At 49.0% G+C, this 19,332-nt stretch overlaps 1 protein-coding gene across 1 annotated transcript in view; it reads right to left on the bottom strand.

Moving 5' to 3' along the window:
• Positions 1–19,332, bottom strand: part of braf (B-Raf proto-oncogene, serine/threonine kinase) — a 122,926-nt gene that overhangs the window by 3,751 nt on the left and 99,843 nt on the right. Inside the window, exons 13-18 of the mRNA XM_087996937.1 lie at positions 16,560–16,736; positions 16,095–16,141; positions 12,868–12,986; positions 10,686–10,817; positions 4,933–5,067; positions 1,458–1,611 (exon numbers count right to left, since the gene is read on the bottom strand). Of these exons, the coding sequence (XP_087853063.1) occupies positions 1,458–1,611; positions 4,933–5,067; positions 10,686–10,817; positions 12,868–12,986; positions 16,095–16,141; positions 16,560–16,736 (764 nt within the window). The remainder of the gene's footprint in view (positions 1–1,457; positions 1,612–4,932; positions 5,068–10,685; positions 10,818–12,867; positions 12,987–16,094; positions 16,142–16,559; positions 16,737–19,332) is intronic.

Genomic DNA, 19,332 nt, shown 5'->3' with positions numbered 1-19,332 from the left:
ACAACTAGCAGTTAATCACAATGTACTCTAGCCCTGACCTGGCAGTGTTTGATGGACAGTGTGGAGGGAGTGTTTTGTGTCTAACTCTGAGCTGTATCTAGCCTGGGAGTGTTTAATAGGGTTGGTATGAAAGAGGCTTCACTCTATACCTAACTGAGTGGGAAGCCTGTTTTCCAGCACAAATGCTCAGACAGATCCAGTGTTGGCTTTTTGCCCCGGGAGCTAGGCTGAGACAGAGCGTTGATTGAAGATTAGATTAGATTACATTACAGTGTGGAAACAGGCCCTTCGGCCCAACAAGTCCACACCGACCCGCCGAAGCGCAACCCAGCCGTACCCCTACATTTACCCCTTACCTAACATTACGGGCAATTTAGCATGGCCAATTCACCTGACCTGCACATCTTTGGGCTGTGGGAGGAAACAGGAGCACCCGGAGGAAACCCACGCAGACACGGGGAGAATGTGCAAACTCCACACAGTCAGTCGCCTGAGGCGGGAATTGAACCCCGGTCTCTGGCACTGTGAGGCAGCAGTGCTAACCACTGTGCCACCGTGCCGCCCACAAGAGGTGACCATTGTTGCTGACCGGTGTTCGGGGTGGGTGGGAATGGGGGTTAGTCAGTCCTCAGTGAGGTCAGTTCAGCATTAATGGACAGACTCACTAAGAGAAGCTTGTTGTAAGAAATAGGACAATGTCAGACAAGGCATACTTGGCTGAGCGACAGAGTCGGGGGTTGACACGGAGTGGAGGGCCGAGTGTTGGAGAGTGGGACTACTGTAAATAGTAATGGCTGGTTGGTAGTACAGAGCTGAAGGCTGAAAAGCCTCCCACCTGTACTGTATAGTTCATAGCCTTGGTTCTCCCTATCTTTGTCATCTCTTCCAGCTTCACGTTCACACAAAATTCCCACGTATGTTCCGTTTCTGTCCTTGAGCATCCCTGATTTGGTGACGCTGCCTCGTTCCTGAGCTCTGGAATACTCTCTCACACACTTCTAGTGGCGTGCACCTCGCTTTCCCACCCAAAACCTGAGCTCGCCCTTTCACCAAGCTGTTGGTCACCCGCCCTCGTATCTCCAAAGTTTCTCAGCGCTACATTCTCTCTTATCCCCAGGTGCTTCACAGGAGCATTATGTTGAAGGTGCTCTATATTTATACACAAGTTGTTACTGCTATCATTGGTTTTACTTCAGGAGAAACCTCTCTCGTGGTGGGAGAAGTGGGCATCAGGTGAACACGAGCCTTGGTTTAACTGTGATATAGAGAATACTAATCCCTCCCCTCACCTTGCCACAGAGAGGAAAACTCTGAGCTCCTGTGAGAAACCATCCAGTCAACACCGTGACTGGGGAGTTGGAGAGTAGGCCTCATCACTGAGGAACAAGCAACTACCTGGCAGCTAGGAATAGCCGATGTGGACAAAGCACCAAAGGCCGCGAAGTATCCCCACTCACCGTAGCCTCCAGCCTGGATGGGGGTCTTTGGGGATGCACACGTGTACAGGCTGAAGTCCTCAGTTTGGAAGCCGGCCCGATTGAGCGAGGGTTCCGACGCACTGCGATGAATCTTTGGCAAGGACCTGGCCAGCAGCTCAATCGAGGCAAGAATCTGCAACAGAGACCGTGGTCATGGTTAGGGCATACCCCCCTTATTGTAAACCCCTCCTACACCAGGCCAGCTTTCCTTCTCTGGAACTCCCACTCCAGTATTCCCAGAGCTTCCCAGAGACAGCCTTGAATCAAAGGCTGGACAGGGGACTCCAACCTCAGAACGCAGGACCTGAAGACAATATTGCCCACTAATGATAGCGGGATCCCAGACAGCTTCCCGATTAAAGGGAGTGTTGGCTGAATCACACAAACGATTCTTGCCCTTTCCAAATGTCTCTCCTCACTGCTGGTCCAGGCTGTGCAATCTGGGTAGGGCTAATCCTTCTGGTAAATGGTGAGAGGTTAGCTTTGTTAAACCCTTCAGGCCAGAGGATTCACATTCACATTTCCCCCTCTAACTTGGAGCAACAGGAGTGAGTCACGTCACATCAAAGCAGTATTCCATTCTTCTCAATCTCTGCACGTCACACAAGCCTAGTTGCCACTGACACAGGCCTGGTTTCCACTGACACAGGCCTGGTTTCCACTAAGACAGGCCTGGGCCACTGGTAGGGACAGTATCAACACTGACCACATAGTTCAGGCTACATAGCAGTCAGTTTGCCCCAACTGAAGTACACAAACTGTTAGGGCACTCTGTTAGTCTCAGATGCTCTAGCCCCAGGAGAGGTCAGCAGATTGCAGTGAGAATGGGACATTCCCCATCAGAACAGACCCTGCAGCAAAGACGTGGCTCAGATCACACTCAACCCCCTGCAGCTGTTATGGCCGAACAATACTCTTCCAGCAATTAGGCCAGGAACATCGGATGGCTGAGACTAATCGGATGGCTGGGATGGTTTACGCTGGAGCCAATTCACTCTTTGAAGCGGACATACACACTCTCCCCAAGGATGTGCAGCCATGTTCCCAATACGATTAAGGAACAAGAAAGAGCAAACAGAACAACGATGAATGGACAATCAAATTCCATTCAAGTGAGTCAAGATATTATTCACATTACATGCCCAAGACAAGCCATTGCACTGGGAACTGAGCACAGCTTACTTCCTCGCATTGTCAACCATTTCATGACACTTATGTGGCATAAACATATTCACTGTGTCACTGGGGCGCACTGTTCCCACTCGGGAACCGGGCTCCCCCTCCTCCTGTCGGTGGGCGCACTGCTCCCTCTCGGGAACCGGGCTCCCCCTCCTCCTGTCGGTGAGCGCGCTGCTCCCTCTCGGGAACCGGGCTCCCCCTCCTCCTGTCGGTGGGCGCACTGTTCCCACTCGGGAACCGGGCTCCCCCTCCTCCTGTCGGTGGGCGCACTGTTCCCACTCGGGAACCGGGCTCCCCCTCCTCCTGTCGGTGGGCGCACTGTTCCCCCTCGGGAACCGGGCTCCCCCTCCTCCTGTCGGCGGGCGCGATGTTCCCCCTCGGGAACCGGGCTCCCCCTCCTCCTGTTGGTGAGCGCGATGTTCCCACTCGGGAACCGGGCTCCCCCTCCTCCTGTTGGTGAGCGCGATGTTCCCCCTCGGGAACCGGGCTCCCCCTCCTCCTGTCGGTGAGCGCGCTGCTCCCCCTTGGGAACCGGGCTCCCCCTCCTCCTGTCGGTGAGCGCAATGTTCCGCCTCATGCCTTTTACTGGACCCTCCGTACTCCAGCAGCACTGAGCAGTGAGGATGGAGAAGGGCAGAGTAGTGTATAATCAAGAGGAACCAGCAAAGAGGGAGCCTGTGGAACAAGCCGGAGCGGTTATAGTTACGGCATTTGTGATAACCAGACCCTTTGTGACTTTATTCATTCATGGGTTATGGGTGTCTCTGGCTGCGCAAGCATTTGTTGCCCAGGGGGCAGTTAAGAGTGAACCACATTGCGGAGGGTCTCGAGTCACTTCTAGGCCAGACCAGGCAAGGACCAGCAGATTTCCTTCCGTGAAGGACATTAGTGAAGCAGATGGATTTTTACGACAATGGTTTCACGGTAATCATTAGATTCCCGATTCTTTTCATTGGTTCTTATTGAATTTGCACCATCTGCCTCAGCAGGACTTGAACCCAGGTCCCAAGAACAGTACCAGAGTTTCTGAATTCACAGTCCACTGATAATACCACTAGCCATTAGCATTGTATCAGCGATTGGTACATCCCCATGCATTGTAGCACAATTCTGGACAGTACCTGACCACGGCAACGTTTGGGCATTGACAAAATTTAAACTTCACATGAAAACAGCAAGTTTTGTTCAGCGCTGTTTTTGATATACAGCGAGCTACACCAGAGAAAGGCTCAGACCTCCCATTGGGTAATGGAGGGCATGTTGTGACAGGGGTAGAGGGTCATCTCCTCTCCCCAGGCTCCTCCTGGTGGCAGTGACCAGCATTCCCAGCCTGACTGCTGGGCACAAAACCTACACACACTCAGAAATCACTCAGTGTACTCCGTCTGCTCCAGCTTTCTTGCAGTCGCAAAACCACACAATTTAAATGAATTATACAACATACAAGTCATTTGGCAAGGTAGAAACTTCATGCTAAAAAATAATGTAATCAGATGCTTGCTTTCTGTGACTGTGAATGAGCGGGAGTGGGAAGAGATGAGCATACTATGTCCTCTCTCTTGGTTTGATCTGTGCCACCTTTAATGGAGCTAAGTGCCTGGGACATGGCTGTCACTGACAGGCACAGCAAGTAGTGCATCCTCTGCAGTCATGGTGCCCTGAACACCACCTCCCCCCCCCCCACCCCGCCCTCTTGTAACCACAACATACTTGGAGATCAGCTGGTGTTTCTCCAATACGCGCCATGCGCCATTATCCCCAACACTGTGTACCAGGGCAATGTGCACTCTCCTCCCTCACTAATACTGACCCAATGATGGGTCTCAGCCTCAATCCCAATTGAGGGTAAACAGTCTACAGAGTGCGTGAAAATATTCTTGCTAATTTTGTCGCTTCTTTGGGTGATGATTGTCAGGCTGTTGCATCCCCTCAAGAAAACGGTATTTATTGCTTCAAATACTTTGGTGAGTTTGACATCCTCAGCAACAACCCATAACCTTTCCTGAGCATGTGAAGGCCCCATTTCCTCAAGCTCTCACTCCATGCTAGCCAAGGCAAAAAGACTTGTGTGGCTCCTTTTCACGACTTCATAGAATAAGGTGCTGAAAACTCCATTCGCCACCCAACCATGGACCTACTAACACTTTACATAAATTAAATGAAACAGCACTTCCTAGACTGTTATAAGGCCCAGGAGGCCATAGAGCTGTTCTGTAGCAATTCCTGTCACATTCCTGCCACTGATGTAGGCAAAGAGGAGTAGGTCACCACCTACCTGAGGGAACAGAGGGCGCTCATCACGTTTCTTCTTCAGACAATCCGCCATTAACCTCTTCATTGCCTTTGGACAATTATTGCGCACCTTGCTGAGATCAGGGGTCAGATATCCTCGGCCAACCATGAAGATAATCTGAAAGCCAACCACATGGTAAAGCACATCAAGCCATGGACAAACCATGAAGCTTGTGAGATACAGACCCAGCAGTACCATGGACATTGAAAACCATTTTGAAATATATCTATCTGATATTTCACCTCATCTGGAGAGAAAGGAAGGGCAGGGGAGATGGAACAGTCTGGGACACTATCCTCGTGATCATAGTTACAACAGAGTGAGAGACAGTGGGAGAGGGAGGGAAAGTCATACTGCGCAATTGGGAGGGAGAGAGAGGGTGTGCGAATGGCAAGGAGAGCACGTACAAGTGTAAATGGAGAGAGCACGCATAGGAAGGAGGGAGAGAGTGAGATTAGATTAGATTACTTACAGTGTGGAAACAGGCCCTTCGGCCCAACAAGTCCACACTGACCCGCCAAAGTGCAACCCACCCAGACCCATTCCCTTACATTTACCCATGCCCCTAACACTACGGGTAATTTAGCATGGCCAATTCATCTCACCTGCACATTTTTTTGGACTGTGGGAGGAAACCGGAGCACCCGGAGGAAACCCACGCAGACACGGGGAGTATGTGCAAACTCCACACAGACAGTCGCCTGAGGCGGGAAAATGAAAGTAGGAGAGCGTGAGGGGGAGAGAAAGTGAGAGTAGGAGAGCACGAGGGAGAAAAAGAGTGCGAGTAGGAGAGCGTGAGGGAGAGAGAGTGTAAGTAGGAGTGCACGAGGGAGAGAGAGTGCGAGTAGGAGAGCATAAGAGAGAGAGAGAATGTGAATAGGAGTGCCTGAGGGGAAGAACACAAGGGAGAGCACATGAAGCAGGACAGCAGGTGCAAAGCAGGAGAGCGAGTGTAGTAGCGCATGAAGGTGAGAGTCCGAATATAAGAGCATGAGATAGAGAGAGAGTGTACGAGTAGGAGAACGCGAGGGAGAGAGTGTGTGCAGAATTAAGGACAAAAAGGTAACGAGGGAAAGAATAGCACCCCTCAAAGATCAGCAAGGCAGCCTTTGTGTGGAGACGCAGGAGATGGGGCAGATACTAAACCAGTATTTTGCATCGGTGTTTACTGTGGAAAAAGACATGGAAAATATAGACTGTAGGGAAATAAATGGTGACATCTTTTAAAATGTCCACATTACAGAGGAGGTGGTGCTGGATGTCTTGAAACACATAAAAGTGTATAAATTCCCAGGACCTGATCAGGGGTACCCGAGAACTCTGTGGGAAGCTAGAGAAGTGATTGCTGGGCCTCTTGCTGAGATATTTGTTTCATCAATAGTCACAGGTGAGGTGCCGGAAGACTGGAGGTCGGCAAACGTGGTGCCACTGTTTAAGAAGGGCGGTAAAGACAATACAGGGAACTATAGACCAGTGAGCCTGACCTCAGTGGTGGGCAAGTTGTTGGAGGGAATCCTGAGGGACAGGATGTACATGTATTTGGAAAGGCAAGGACTGATTAGGGATAGTCAACATGGCTTTGTGCGTGGGAAATCATGTCTCACAAACTTGATTGGGTTTTTTGAAGAAGTAACAAAGAAGGTTGATGAGGGCAGAGCAGTAGATGTGACCTATATGGACTTCAGTAGGGCATTCGACAAGGTTCCCCATGGGAGACTGATTAGCAAGGTTAGATCTCATGGAATACAGGGAGTACTAGCCATTTGGATACAGAACTGGCTCAAAAAGTAGAAGACAGAGGGTGGTGGTGGAGGGTTGTTTTTCAGACTGGAGATCTGTGATGAGTGGAGTGCCACAAGGATCGGTGCTGGGTCCACTACGTATCGTCATTTATGTAAATGATTTGGATGTGAACATAGGAGGTATAGATAGTAAGTTTGCAGATGACACCAAAATTGGTGGTGTAGTGGACAGCGAAGAGGGTTACCTCAGATTATAACAGGATCTTGATCAGATGGCCTAATGGGCTGAGAAGTGGCAGACGGTGTTTAATTTAGGTAAATGCGAGGTGCTGCATTTTGGGAAATCAAGTCAGAGCAGGACTTATACACTTAATGGTAAGGTCCGAGGGAGTGTGCTGAATAAAGAGACCTTGGAGTGCAGGTTCATAGCTCCTTGAAAGTGGAGTCGCTGGTAGATAGGATAGTGAAGAAGGTGTTTGGTATGCTTTCCTTTATTGGTCAGAGTATTGAGTCCAGGAGTTGGGAGGTCATGTTGCAGCTGTACAGGACATTGGTTAGGCCAGTGTTGGAATATTGTGTGCAATTCTGGTCTTCTTCCTATTGGAAAGATGTTGTGAAACTTGAAAGGGTTCAGAAAAGATTTACAAGGATGTTGCCAGGGTTGGAGGGTTTGAGCTATAGGGAGAGGTTGAATAGGCTGGGGCTGTGTTCCCTGGAGCATCGGAGGCTGAGGTGTGACCTTATCGAGGTTTATAAAATCATGAATGGCATGGATAGGATAAATAGACAAGGTCTTTTCCCTGGGCTCGGGGAATCCAGAACTAGAGAGCATAGGTTTATGATGAGAGGGGAAAGATATAAAAGGGACCTAAGGGGCAACTTTTCCACACAGAGGGTGGTGTGTGTTTGGAATGAGCTGGCAGAGGAAGTGGTGGAGGCTGGTACAATTGCAACATTTAAGAGGCATTTGGATGGGTAAATGAATAGAAAGGGTTTGGAGGGATATGGGCTAGATGCTGGCAGGTGGGACTAGATTGGGTTGGGATATCTGGTCACCATGGATGTGTTGGACCAAAGGGTCTGTTTCCGTGCTGTACATCTCTGACTCTATGGGTAGGAGAGCGAGCATGTGATGGGGAGAGAGGGAGAGAGAGAGCACGCAAACAAGAGAGGGTGAGGAGGGAAAGACTGTGAGTAAGAGAGCGCGGGTAGGAGAGCGCAAGCACGAGCACAAAGCAGGAGAGCGCGAAGGAAAGTGTGAGCAGGAGAGCACAAGGACGGGAAGTGTGAGCAGCAGAGCACGAGGAGGGAAAGTGTGAGCAGGAGAGCGAGCGCAAAGAAGGAGAGTGAGGGGGATGCAAAAGAGCGTTGGGAGAGAATAAGAATACAAATGGGAGAGGGAGTGTGCCGGGATCGTGTGGGTAAGGGGATGAGTAGCAGAATGCTAGCACATTACTGGGCAAAGGAACTCACACTCTAAATCCCCAGCTCAGGCACACCATCTTTCCCCTCCCCAATGTACTCTTCCACATGTTCTGACCGAATCTCATACTCTCTCCTCTCGCACACACTTCCATTCTGTCCCTCACACTACTTCTGGTACACTCTCTCCCACTCATTGCCTCCTTCACATGCTCTCTGTCTCACCACAGGCCCGCACTGCCGTCCACTCTCACACTCTCTCCCTGGATACCACAGGATGTGGAAATTTGCTCTGTCTTGCTGTCGGCCAAGTCAGCACCTGTGTGGGAAGGCGAGATTCCCTTTCACTGCCATGGCTTGCTGCCTGTTTAGTGGGGACCCACTCTGCAAGAATCCTGGTCCTCACAGTCTGGCCCCACCTTCGCCATCAGACTGATCACTCCTGCTGGGTACAGGCCTCAGGCTGAAAACTCTACCATGGGTTTGCACAGCTTACAGCTCTGCCAGAGGCCAGCTCTCCCCTCAGCTTGCTGCTGACCCACTCTCCCCTCTGTTCACTCCTGACCCACTCTCCCCTCTGTTTGCTCCTGACCCACTCTCCCCTCTGTTTGCTCCTGACCCACTCTCCCCTCTGTTTGCTCCTGACCCACTCTCCCCTCTGTTCACTCCTGACCCACTCTCCCCTCTGTTCACTCCTGACCCACTCTCCCCTCTGTTTGCTCCTGTCCCACTCTCCCCTCGGTTTGCTCCTGACCCACTCTCCCCTCTGTTCGCTCCTGACCCACTCTCCCCTCTGTTCGCTCCTGATCCACTCTCCCCTCTGTTTGCTCCTGACCATCTCTCCCCTCTGTTTGCTCCTGACCATCTCTCCCCTCTGTTTGCTCCTGACCATCTCTCCCCTCTGTTTGCTCCTGACCCACTCTCCCCTCTGTTTGCTCCTGACCCACTCTCCCCTCTGTTCACTCCTGACCCACTCTCCCCTCTGTTTGCTCCTGACCATCTCTCCCCTCTGTTTGCTCCTGACCATCTCTCCCCTCTGTTTGCTCCTGACCCACTCTCCCCTCTGTTTGCTCCTGACCCACTCTCCCCTCTGTTTGCTCCTGACCCACTCTCCCCTCTGTTTGCTCCTGACCCACTCTCCCCTCTGTTCACTCCTGACCCACTCTCCCCTCTGTTTGCTCCTGACCCACTCTCCCCTCTGTTTGCTCCTGACCCACTCTCCCTCTGTTCACTCCTGACCCACTCTCCCCTCTGTTTGCTCCTGACCCACTCTCCCCTCTGTTCACTCCTGACCCACCCTCCCCTCTGTTTGCTCCTGTCCCACTCTCCCCTCTGTTTGCTCCTGACCCACTCTCCCCTCTGTTTGCTCCTGACCCACTCTCCCCTCTGTTTGCTCCTGTCCCACTCTCCCCTCTGTTTGCTCCTGACCCACTCTCCCCTCTGTTTGCTCCTGTCCCACTCTCCCCTCTGTTTGCTCCTGACCCACTCTCCCCTCTGTTTGCTCCTGTCCCACTCTCCCCTCTGTTTGCTCCTGACCATCTCTCCCCTCTGTTTGCTCCTGACCCACTCTCCCCTCTGTTTGCTCCTGTCCCACTCTCCCCTCTGTTTGCTCCTGACCATCTCTCCCCTCTGTTTGCTGCTGATACCTTTGATTTTGATCTTTTCAACGGGGAGGTTGAGACAGCAGCACCCTCTCACCGAACCCTCCCCTTGTACATGCTGTGTTTATAACTTGCTCTTAGACCATGGACTGCTTGACGAACAAACCTGGTTTTACACTATCCCCACCAAAACCTCCCAGGTCAGGGCCAGCTGAGGGTTAAACACAGTTTAGCTCCCTGTATACTGTCTTGATCAAACACTCCCAGGACAGGCACAGCTCATATAAAATGTAATTGGATATTTCTACTCCATATCTGGCATACTCTCACTTGCTCTGAAATTATTAGGTGAGACAGCATTTATAGAGAACCGTTCCATTCTTAGAGTCATAGCGATCTCCAGCACAGAAAAAGACCCTTCAGCCCGTTGTGTCTACGCTGGTCTAAAACTACCACCTAACTATTTTAATCCCGATTTCCAGCTCTTGGCCCACAGCCTCATATGTCTTGGCATCACAAGTGTACACCTGAATACTTCTTCAATGTTATCAGGGTTTCTGTCTCTTCCCACTGCCCAAATCTTACGGGCAGTGAGTCCCAGATCCCACTATCCTCTAGGTGAAAAGATTAGATTAGATTACTAGATTGGATTAGATTACATTACAGTGTGGAAACAGGCCCTTCGGCCCAACAAGTCCACACCGACCCGCCGAAGTGTAACCCACCCATACCCCTACATTTACCCCTTACCTAACACTACGGACAATTTAGCATGGCCAATTCACCTGACCTGCACATCTTTGGATTGTGGGAGGAAACCGGAGCACCCGGAGGAAACCCACGCAGACACGGGGAGAACGTGCAACCTCCACACAGTCAGTCGCCTGAGGCGGGAATTGAACCTGGGTCTCAGGCGCATGATAAAAAGAAATCGAAGTAGTAATTCTGCAGCAATAGTGGGTTTACTCACCTGATCTCGGTTATTGATGTTGGAATAGGGTAACTGTCCACTCATCAACTCATACAGAACCACCCCAAACGCATAGACATCGGACTGGAAACTGTACGGGTTCTTATCTTGCATTCGGATCACCTCAGGTGCCTGCGAAATGGCAAAGCTTGGGTTAGTGAGAGTGAAGATCAGATCTGCTGGAGAAAGTTAGACCCCCGAGGCACACAGAGCTCAGTGCAAGACTGGAGCTTCGGGACAGCACAGTTGTAAAGATGTCCCACCTACAGTAAGTGAATCTCCAAGTGAAATGGAAGGTAAAAGGAGGCCGGATTTTACTTTCCAATGGGGCAAAAGGTGGTCATGGGAAGAGGTGGATGGGGCATTGGAGTAGTAGCGTGCTGCTTACACTATTTTCTCCTGGCTTCTGCATTTTCCCACGGCAAGTCTCGAGGTGCTCAATGCTTTCCCGGATGCTCCGTCTCCACTTTGGACGGTCTTGGTGATTCCCAGGTGTCTGTGAGAATGTCGCACTTTGCCGGTGAGGCCTTGAGGGTATCCCTGAAGCTCTTCTCCTCTCCACCTGGGGCTCTCCTGCTATTTCCAAGCCGGAAGTGGAGCACCTGCTTGGGGAATCTCGTGTCAGTCATGGGGACGATGTGCCAGACTCATCGCAGCCAACCAAGGGCAGTGAATGCCTCAATGCTGGAGATGTTGGCTTGGTTGAGGACACTGGCGTTGGTGCGTCTGTCTTTCCAGCAGATTCGCAGAACCTTGCCCAGGAGGCATTTGTGATACTGCTCCAGTGCCTTGAGGAATCTGCTGTAGACAGTCAGATAGGAGGATGGGGACCACCACCGCTCTGTAAACTGTGAACTCAGTGTTGGATCTGATGATGTTGTCCTCGAAGCTCAGGCGGCTGAAGGAGGTGCTAGCACACTGGAGAAACAGCCCAACTTTGAACAACATCATTTTCCTTTAGTGTCGCTGGTTCAAAGTCCCAGAATTCCCTCCTTAATGGCATCGTGGGTGCACCTACATCCAACATCTCAAGAAGGTGGCTCACCAACTTCATCCCCAGAGTGATTAGGGACAAGCAATAAATGTTGGCCTAGTCACTGAGAACCACATCCCCTGAATGAATAAAAAAACAAATCCGGGGCACTGTTGGTGTGCTAGAGAAGAACCTGAGAGGTGTTCCTGCTCTCTCCATGAGGAATCATTACATAATAGAGATCAGCAGCAAGAACCCTGGCAGACTTATTTTTCCCTGTTCTTAGCCTGGTTTTCCTCAGCAAAGATTGGAACGTGATGGTGGGTCAAGCTGCTGACTGTGATTGGCGCTTCACCAGCCAGCCCTCTGGCATCCTCTTGGTGTTGATTCTGCTCCTACTAAACAATCATCACTGCACAAAGTGCTCAGACTTCAACATTGTTGGAAATACTCCTCAAAAGCTAAAGGAAATGAGGTTTAATGATTTCTGCATCAGTAATGGATCAACTTCTCCAAAACAGAATGTCCTGGGGTCAAATGGACTCCGGTCACTGGATGTGTGGCATTATAAACAAAGCAGGACAATTTCCTCAGTTCAATATTTCTGACATATTGGCACTGACAAACAGTTTTGTTTTTCCTCAAACTAATAACCAGAGGTTCCCTCTCCCTGCTGCATGTACAAAGCCTCCAAGCAGAATTATAAGTATTCAGCCTACTTAAGGAGGAGAGCCAACCAGTGAAAGAGAGCCTTGGAATAGGTTTGAGGGAGAAACACATTGTATTTGTGGCCCTTGCAGATTACCACATTAAGTATGATAAGTGATAGACCTGTAGGGAATGGGAAAGTCAGTTCATTTGGCCCATCAAGCCTGTTTTGCCATTCAATTAGATCATGATTTGGAGATGCCGGTGTTGGACTGGGGTGTACATAGTTAAAAATCACACAACACCAGGTTATAGTCCAACAGGTTTAATTGGAAGCACACTAGCTTTCGGAGCGTCGCTCCTTCATCAGGTGGTAGTGATGGTGTTCTATGTACCAAAATGGCATTAGAATATATTTAATTTCTTGGAATGTCGGTGTAATTTTGATGTCAAATGAACTGATACAAATGTACAAGCCTTGGTAGACTCAGACCTCCCATCTTGCATCAGATTCTAATAGCCAGATTTATGACCAACCTTTACAGACAGTTGCATACTCACCATCCACAGGATAGAACCAGACAACTGCTCAAACTGATGGGAGCCACTCCACCGTGATTTTACTGTTGCCAAGCCAAAATCTCCAATCTTCACAGTCAGGTCTTCATGTAGAAAAATATCTTCGAATGAGGTCAAGGAACTCAGGGACAGAAAATCTGCATAATACAGGTCCCTAACTGCAAAGCCCACCTCAATGGCTTAAATTTAATATTGCAACCAGACTCCCTTAAATTTAAAGCAAATATGCCCCAACTCATTTGCACAGTTTAAACAATGATGTCTGAGGACATTCTCAACTCTAAAATAAAACAAATTACTGTATATGCTGAACATCTGAAACAAAAATAGATACTGGCTGGAGAAACTCAGTAGGTCTGGCAGTGTCTGTGGAGAGAAAACAGAGTCAATGCTACAAGTTCAGGTTCTGAAGAGTTACTGGACTCGAAACGTTAACTTTGTTTCTCTCCCCACAGACGCTGCCAGACCTGCCAAGTTTCACCAGCAATTCCGATTTCTGTTTCTGACATTCGCGACTCATTCTGTGTAAAGGAAGAGAAAACATCATAAAACAATTCACCCGAAGTGCTAAAGCACGGGTCTTTTTCCAAACAGCTCACCTGCCAGTTAGGGTGGTACATAGAACAAAGCTCAAAGATCGCCAATGCAAAAGTAAACTACGTGGATGAATTGCTGGTTATGTAGAAGTTCCTGGGTCAATAGCAGCATACAGCAAAAAATATTAATTCATTGAATGTTCAAAGCACAACATTGAAGGGAAAGAAGTGGGTGTTATATTCATTACATTACATTACATTACAGTGTGGAAACAGGCCCTTCGGCCCAACAAGTCCACACCAACCCGCCGAAGCGCAACCCACCCATACCCCTACCCCTTACCTAACACTACGGGCAATTTAGCATGGCCAATTCACCTGACCTGCACATCTTTGGACTGTGGGAGGAAACCGGAGCACCCGGAGGAAACCCACGCAGACACGGGGAGAACATGCAAACTCCACACAGTCAGTCGCCAGAGGCGGGAATTCTTAGAGTCATACAGCATGGAAACAAATCCTTCGGTCCAACGTTGACCATGTTCCCAACCTAATCCCACCTGCCTGCGCTTGGCCCATATCCCTCCAAACCTTTCCTCATGTCTTTTTTTAAATCTTTCTCCTCTCATCTTAAAAATATGCCCCTGGGTTTTGAAGCTACCCCACCCCAACCCTAGGGAAAAGACCCTTGCTAGTCACCTTATCCATGCCCCTCATGATTTATAAAGTTCAACAAGGTCATCCACAAACCTCCTCGCCTCCAGCAAAAAGAGCTCCAGCCTTTGCAATCTATTTTTATATCTCAAACATTCCATTCCCAGCAACATCCTGACCAACACTATAACCCCCCACCCCCCCTCAATCTTGGTGTTATTCACAAACTTACTAACCATGCCTCCTATATTTTCCTCCAAATCATTTACATAAACGACAAATAAAAGTGGACCCATTGCTTCTGAAGGAATGTCACTGGACCCGAAACATTAACTCCACAGATGCTGCCAGACCTGCTGTTTTGCAAGTCTGTTTTTGGATGCTGTTAAAATGGATTTTCAGGTGGAATTTGATGAGCTCCCCAAACTGGCTATGGAAACTAAGTGTGTCTGAAAACAACTGCACTTCCAAAGTGAGATGGTGAGCGAGGGGACAGGCTATGGAGAGTTTCCGGTAGTGATGTGCCATAGGGAGCTGTGCTTGGACAAGGTAATTGATTTCTGAAGGCTGAAAGACACCAAGTTAATTATAACTGATGAAAAATGGAAGAAACAGGCAAACATAGGGGGTCAGGCACAGGAGATGAAGTGAGAAAGCGACGGGACCAGACATGGGAGAACATTCGATGGGGTGGGGTGCGCGGGAAGAGATGTCAGATTCCAGGAGAATGATGATTGTAGAGAGATTGGGATAGGCCTGGGTAGGTTGCAGCCACTATGAGTGAGGGGATGGGGGCAGAGACATAGGTAGTGCAGGGGGCAGATGCCCAGTGACAGAGTGTTGCAAAAAAAAGACTTCTTCAAATAGATGAAGGAAAACAGAAAGGAAGTGCTTATTTTGTAGAAAATGGTTGTGTCACAACTGGTGCAATGTGCAAATGTGGGAAACACATCAGAGACATAGAAAGGAAACAGTGAAGATATTCAGGAATGAAAGATTCACGTCTGCAGGAAAGGCTGGAGTGTTTTTTTAAAATAGTTTTCAAATCAGCCTGATAAAAAGTGGTTCCAGATTACACTAAAAAAAAATGAGGAATCTAGTTACAGGATTTAGTTTCTCACAGTTATTCAAATCTGGAATGCTGATCCACCAGAAACACTGAAGCATAGACTTTGTTATTTAAAAAGAAGGAATATAAACGCATTAGCTCAGAGGATTGGAAATGAGAAAGCAGGAAATGGCTCCAGTGGATAAACTAGCATTGATCCGGGGAAATGGGCCAAATGCCCTCCTTTTCTGTTGCTATTTCAGAGAATCATTGAGTCCCTACAGTGTGGAAGCAGGCCCATCGGGTCAGCATTGAGTCTCTGAAGAGCATCCCACTCAGACCCACCCTCCCAATCTGACGCCTCCACCTCCACCCCCACCCCAATCCCTGCAACACTGCATTTCCCATGACTAATCCCTCCGCCTCGCCCTGCACATCCCTGGACTCAATGGGCAATCTAGCATGGCCAACCTTGGGAATGTGGGAGGAAACCGGAGCATCTGGGAGGAAGCCCATGCAGATATGTGGAAAATACATCGACTCCACACAGTTGTCCGAGGCTGGAATCGAATACGGATCCCTGGTGCTGCAATGGAGCAATTCTAACCACTGAGTGACTGTTCCACCTTAATTTCTAATGGCTCGTGACATTAAGTGCTGCTACACTACTCCACCATGAGTGGCATCACAACCAACCCAGACTGTGTCTTCACCTGACATCCAGGCACAAATAATTTTCCAATAGGCCACAGTGCACAGTAATTAGAAACAGAGACCTGAACGAACTCACCCATCCGTACCCTGGGGTGCATGGCACTGATGCCCTTGCTGAACACAGTTCATAACCAGCACGATTAGCTTGTGTGCTTCAGACACTCATTCTCTGCCACCTGTGCTATCAGGCAAAGTTTACTCATTGGCAGCCAAATACCTGCTGCCTTTCTGTACCCAATCCAAGTACAAAAGGATACTATTACTCTTCAGATCTCTGTGGATAATGGACTTCGCGTGTAGGTAGCTGTGAAAAAGAACAGTCCTTGTTATATCTAATATATTGAATGTGAGGCATGAGACTGGTCTAAAGGAGGAATGGAAATGTGTTTAAATGCACATATTCAGTGTATTTTATTGAGTGGCGCCAGTGACAGAGTTCTAATATTTACTGTTTGCTTCCTCCTCACTTGGGGAACAGGGAAGTACATCAACAGGGAGGGTGTCCTAGCCCAACGGTGTCGCTGAGTTTGTATGGTTGCAAACGAAACGTCTGTAGACGTTAGGCCTGGTTATGTCAGGAGTGTGAACTTTACCCACAGGGACAATGAGGACGGGAATGGTTACATACTCAGCTACAAAGAAAACTGTGACCGTCAGCTTCCTGCCTGCAGCTCTCACACACACACACACACACACGTCAGTGAAAAGACCTTGGGACTTACTCCATGCCCTGGGCAGTCTGACGGGCAATGTCGATGAGCTTGATCATCTCAAACTTGGTCTCGATGATGTGAAGGTGGTGATACAGACTGGAGCCCTCACACCACTGTGTGACGATAGCGAGCTGAGGCTTTGTGGTGTAACCCATAAATAAGAGGATGTTCACATGCCGGGTTTTTCTAGATTGGGTGAGAAAAAGTACATCAATTCATCATCTAGCAAACAACACCTGCTCAGAACCGGGAGATCAGATGGCCTCTCAGCCTCTAAGTATCGAGGACATGTGAGTTATGGAGTGTGGGTAACTGGCTACAATTCTCAAAAACTGACACCAGCTGCTTTTAAATACGAAACTGTTTAAACTTTGGCCATAGCTTTGATTCGCCTAATTTCCTCTCTCTCAAAATCACTTTATCCTCTGAGCCAACCAGTTGTTTTTGCAATACCCTCAACAGCAAATATTGACTGGGCTTGATGGTTACAACTAAACATGTACCCACTCACCACTCAATGGGGTCACCCAGCTTATGCAAAACAACCATAGACGCTAGCCCTGGAAGTGAAAACTTGATGAAAATGTGCTTTTGGGGACACCACAAAACTGTATTGCTATGACAGGGGAGCATGAACATGTCATTTCGCAGCCACATAGTAGAATAAAGGGAGTGGCTGCCATTCCTACGCATAGCAACCAGAGTTCGCAACCCTCCAGAACTGAAAAAGGTAGTGCTGGAAAAACACAGCATCCAAGGAGCAGGAGAATCGACGTTTCGGGCATAAGCCCTTCTTCAGGAATGAGGCTGGTGTGCCAAGCGGGCTGAGATAAAAGGTAGGGGGGAGGGAATTTGAGGGGGGTGCTGGGAATACAATAGGTGGAAGGAGGTGAGGGTGAGGGTGATAGGCCGGAGAGGGGGTGGGGACGGAGAGGTCGGGAAGAAGATTGCAGGTCAAGAGGGTGGTGCTGAATCCGAGGGTTGGGACTGAGATAAGGTGGGGGGAGGGGAAATGAGAAAGCTGGAGAAATCTACATTCACCCTGTGTGGTTGGAGGGTTCCTAGGCGGAAGATGAGGCGCTCTTCCTCCAGGCGTCGTGTAGCCAGGGTCTGGCGATGGAGGAGGCCAAGGACCTGCATGTCCTTGGCGGAGTGGGAGGGGGAGTTAAAGTGTTCAGCCGCGGGGCGGTTGGGCTGGTTGGTGCGGGTGCCCCAGGGGTATTCCTTGAAATGTTCCGCAAGTAGACAGCCTGTCTCCCCAATGTAGAGGAGACCACATCGGGTGCAGCGGATACAGTAAATGATGTGTGTGGAGGTGCAGGTGAATTTGCGACGGAAACCCTCCAGAACTGCCTTGGAACTAAAGAGTCATCACTTGGATATAGCTGTGAGTAACCCAGAATAATGATGTAGAGCTAGGTACAAAAGAAAATTGCATTCTTATAACTTCACTGTGAATATGTGGACACAGTACATACAGGAGGTAAGGCTGTTCGACTAGGTGGGGCAGCATGTTGTGGAACCCTAGCAAATAAGGCTGAACAGGACTGGCAACTCCACGAGAAACACATTGGTTGAATCTACATCTTGGAAAGTCATGAATACCAATCACTGGTAGATTGAAGAGAGGGAAGCAACAAATTTCAGTTTGAGAAGCCAGCTTTGAGAAAGGTACATACTTTATGTACAATCAAGAGCTATTACATGGCATACATTGGAATTAGCAATGCATCCAGGGAAACCAGCCCAGAGCAGAGCCTTTTCGTTGCTTTAATTAGATGTTACTGATGGCAGCAATAAGGTAGGGTTCAGGAAGGGACCTGATGTATTAGAGTCTCTGGCATCAATCCTTGTGTTCTGCTTTACCTCCTCTCCAAAGCCCCAGCTCCGGTTCACATGTCCCATTCCCATGGGAATTAGGCAATGGATGCAGAACTATGATCTATCTGCACACACGCTGTTCCACTTTTAACATCACACCATTAGATTAATAGCTGTGGAGGGTATCTGAAACCAGCTGAAGTAATAATCATAGAATCGTTACAAATGTTGAAGCACGCCTTTCGGCCCATTGAGACCACACCGCTCCCCCCCGAAGGGCATCCCACCAGACCCCTCCCCCACCCAACATCTTCCATAACCCTTAATTTCCCAAGGATAATCCACCTAACATGCACATCCCTGCACACTGTGGGCAATTTAGCACAGCCAATCCACCTAGCCCTGCACATCTTTGGACTGTGGAAGGAAACTGGTGCAGATATAGGGAGAATGTGCAAACTCCACCCAGACAGCTGCCCGAGGGTGGAATCAAAGCCTGGTCCCTGTGAGGCAGCAGTGCTAACCACTGGACCATCATGCTGGTCCTATCTTTGAGGTACATCTTGATTCCCAATTTAGGTTAAACTGGTTTCATATTTTTAAAATGTTCTACACAGTCAGGTTGCGTGTAGAAGGACGGTGAATTCTGATATAAATTCCTTTGACAGAAAAATAATTCAAAGCCATCATTCCCCTGGCACAATGTAATCTGAGTTAGCTTCATTTTGAAGACATGGTGCTTTGCTGTGGGCAAAAGTTGAACAGTACATAACAAAGAACAGTACAGCACAGTACAAGCCCTTCGGCCCTCAATGTTGTGCTGACCTTTTATCCTACGCTACAATCAAACGAACTTATATACCCTTCATTTTACTATCTTCCATGTGCCTCTCCAAGAGTTGCTTAAATGTCCCTAATGTATCTGAAGGGGAGCTGAGTCAACGTGCCATCTAAGGGGAAC

This window comes from Chiloscyllium plagiosum, unplaced genomic scaffold, assembly GCF_037043375.1.
Source record: "Chiloscyllium plagiosum isolate Xiang-an unplaced genomic scaffold, Cpla_swu_hap1 HiC_scaffold_19, whole genome shotgun sequence".
In the NCBI taxonomy this organism is placed as follows: Eukaryota; Metazoa; Chordata; class Chondrichthyes; order Orectolobiformes; family Hemiscylliidae; genus Chiloscyllium; species Chiloscyllium plagiosum.
This window is presented reverse-complemented; position numbering and strand designations above follow the sequence as displayed.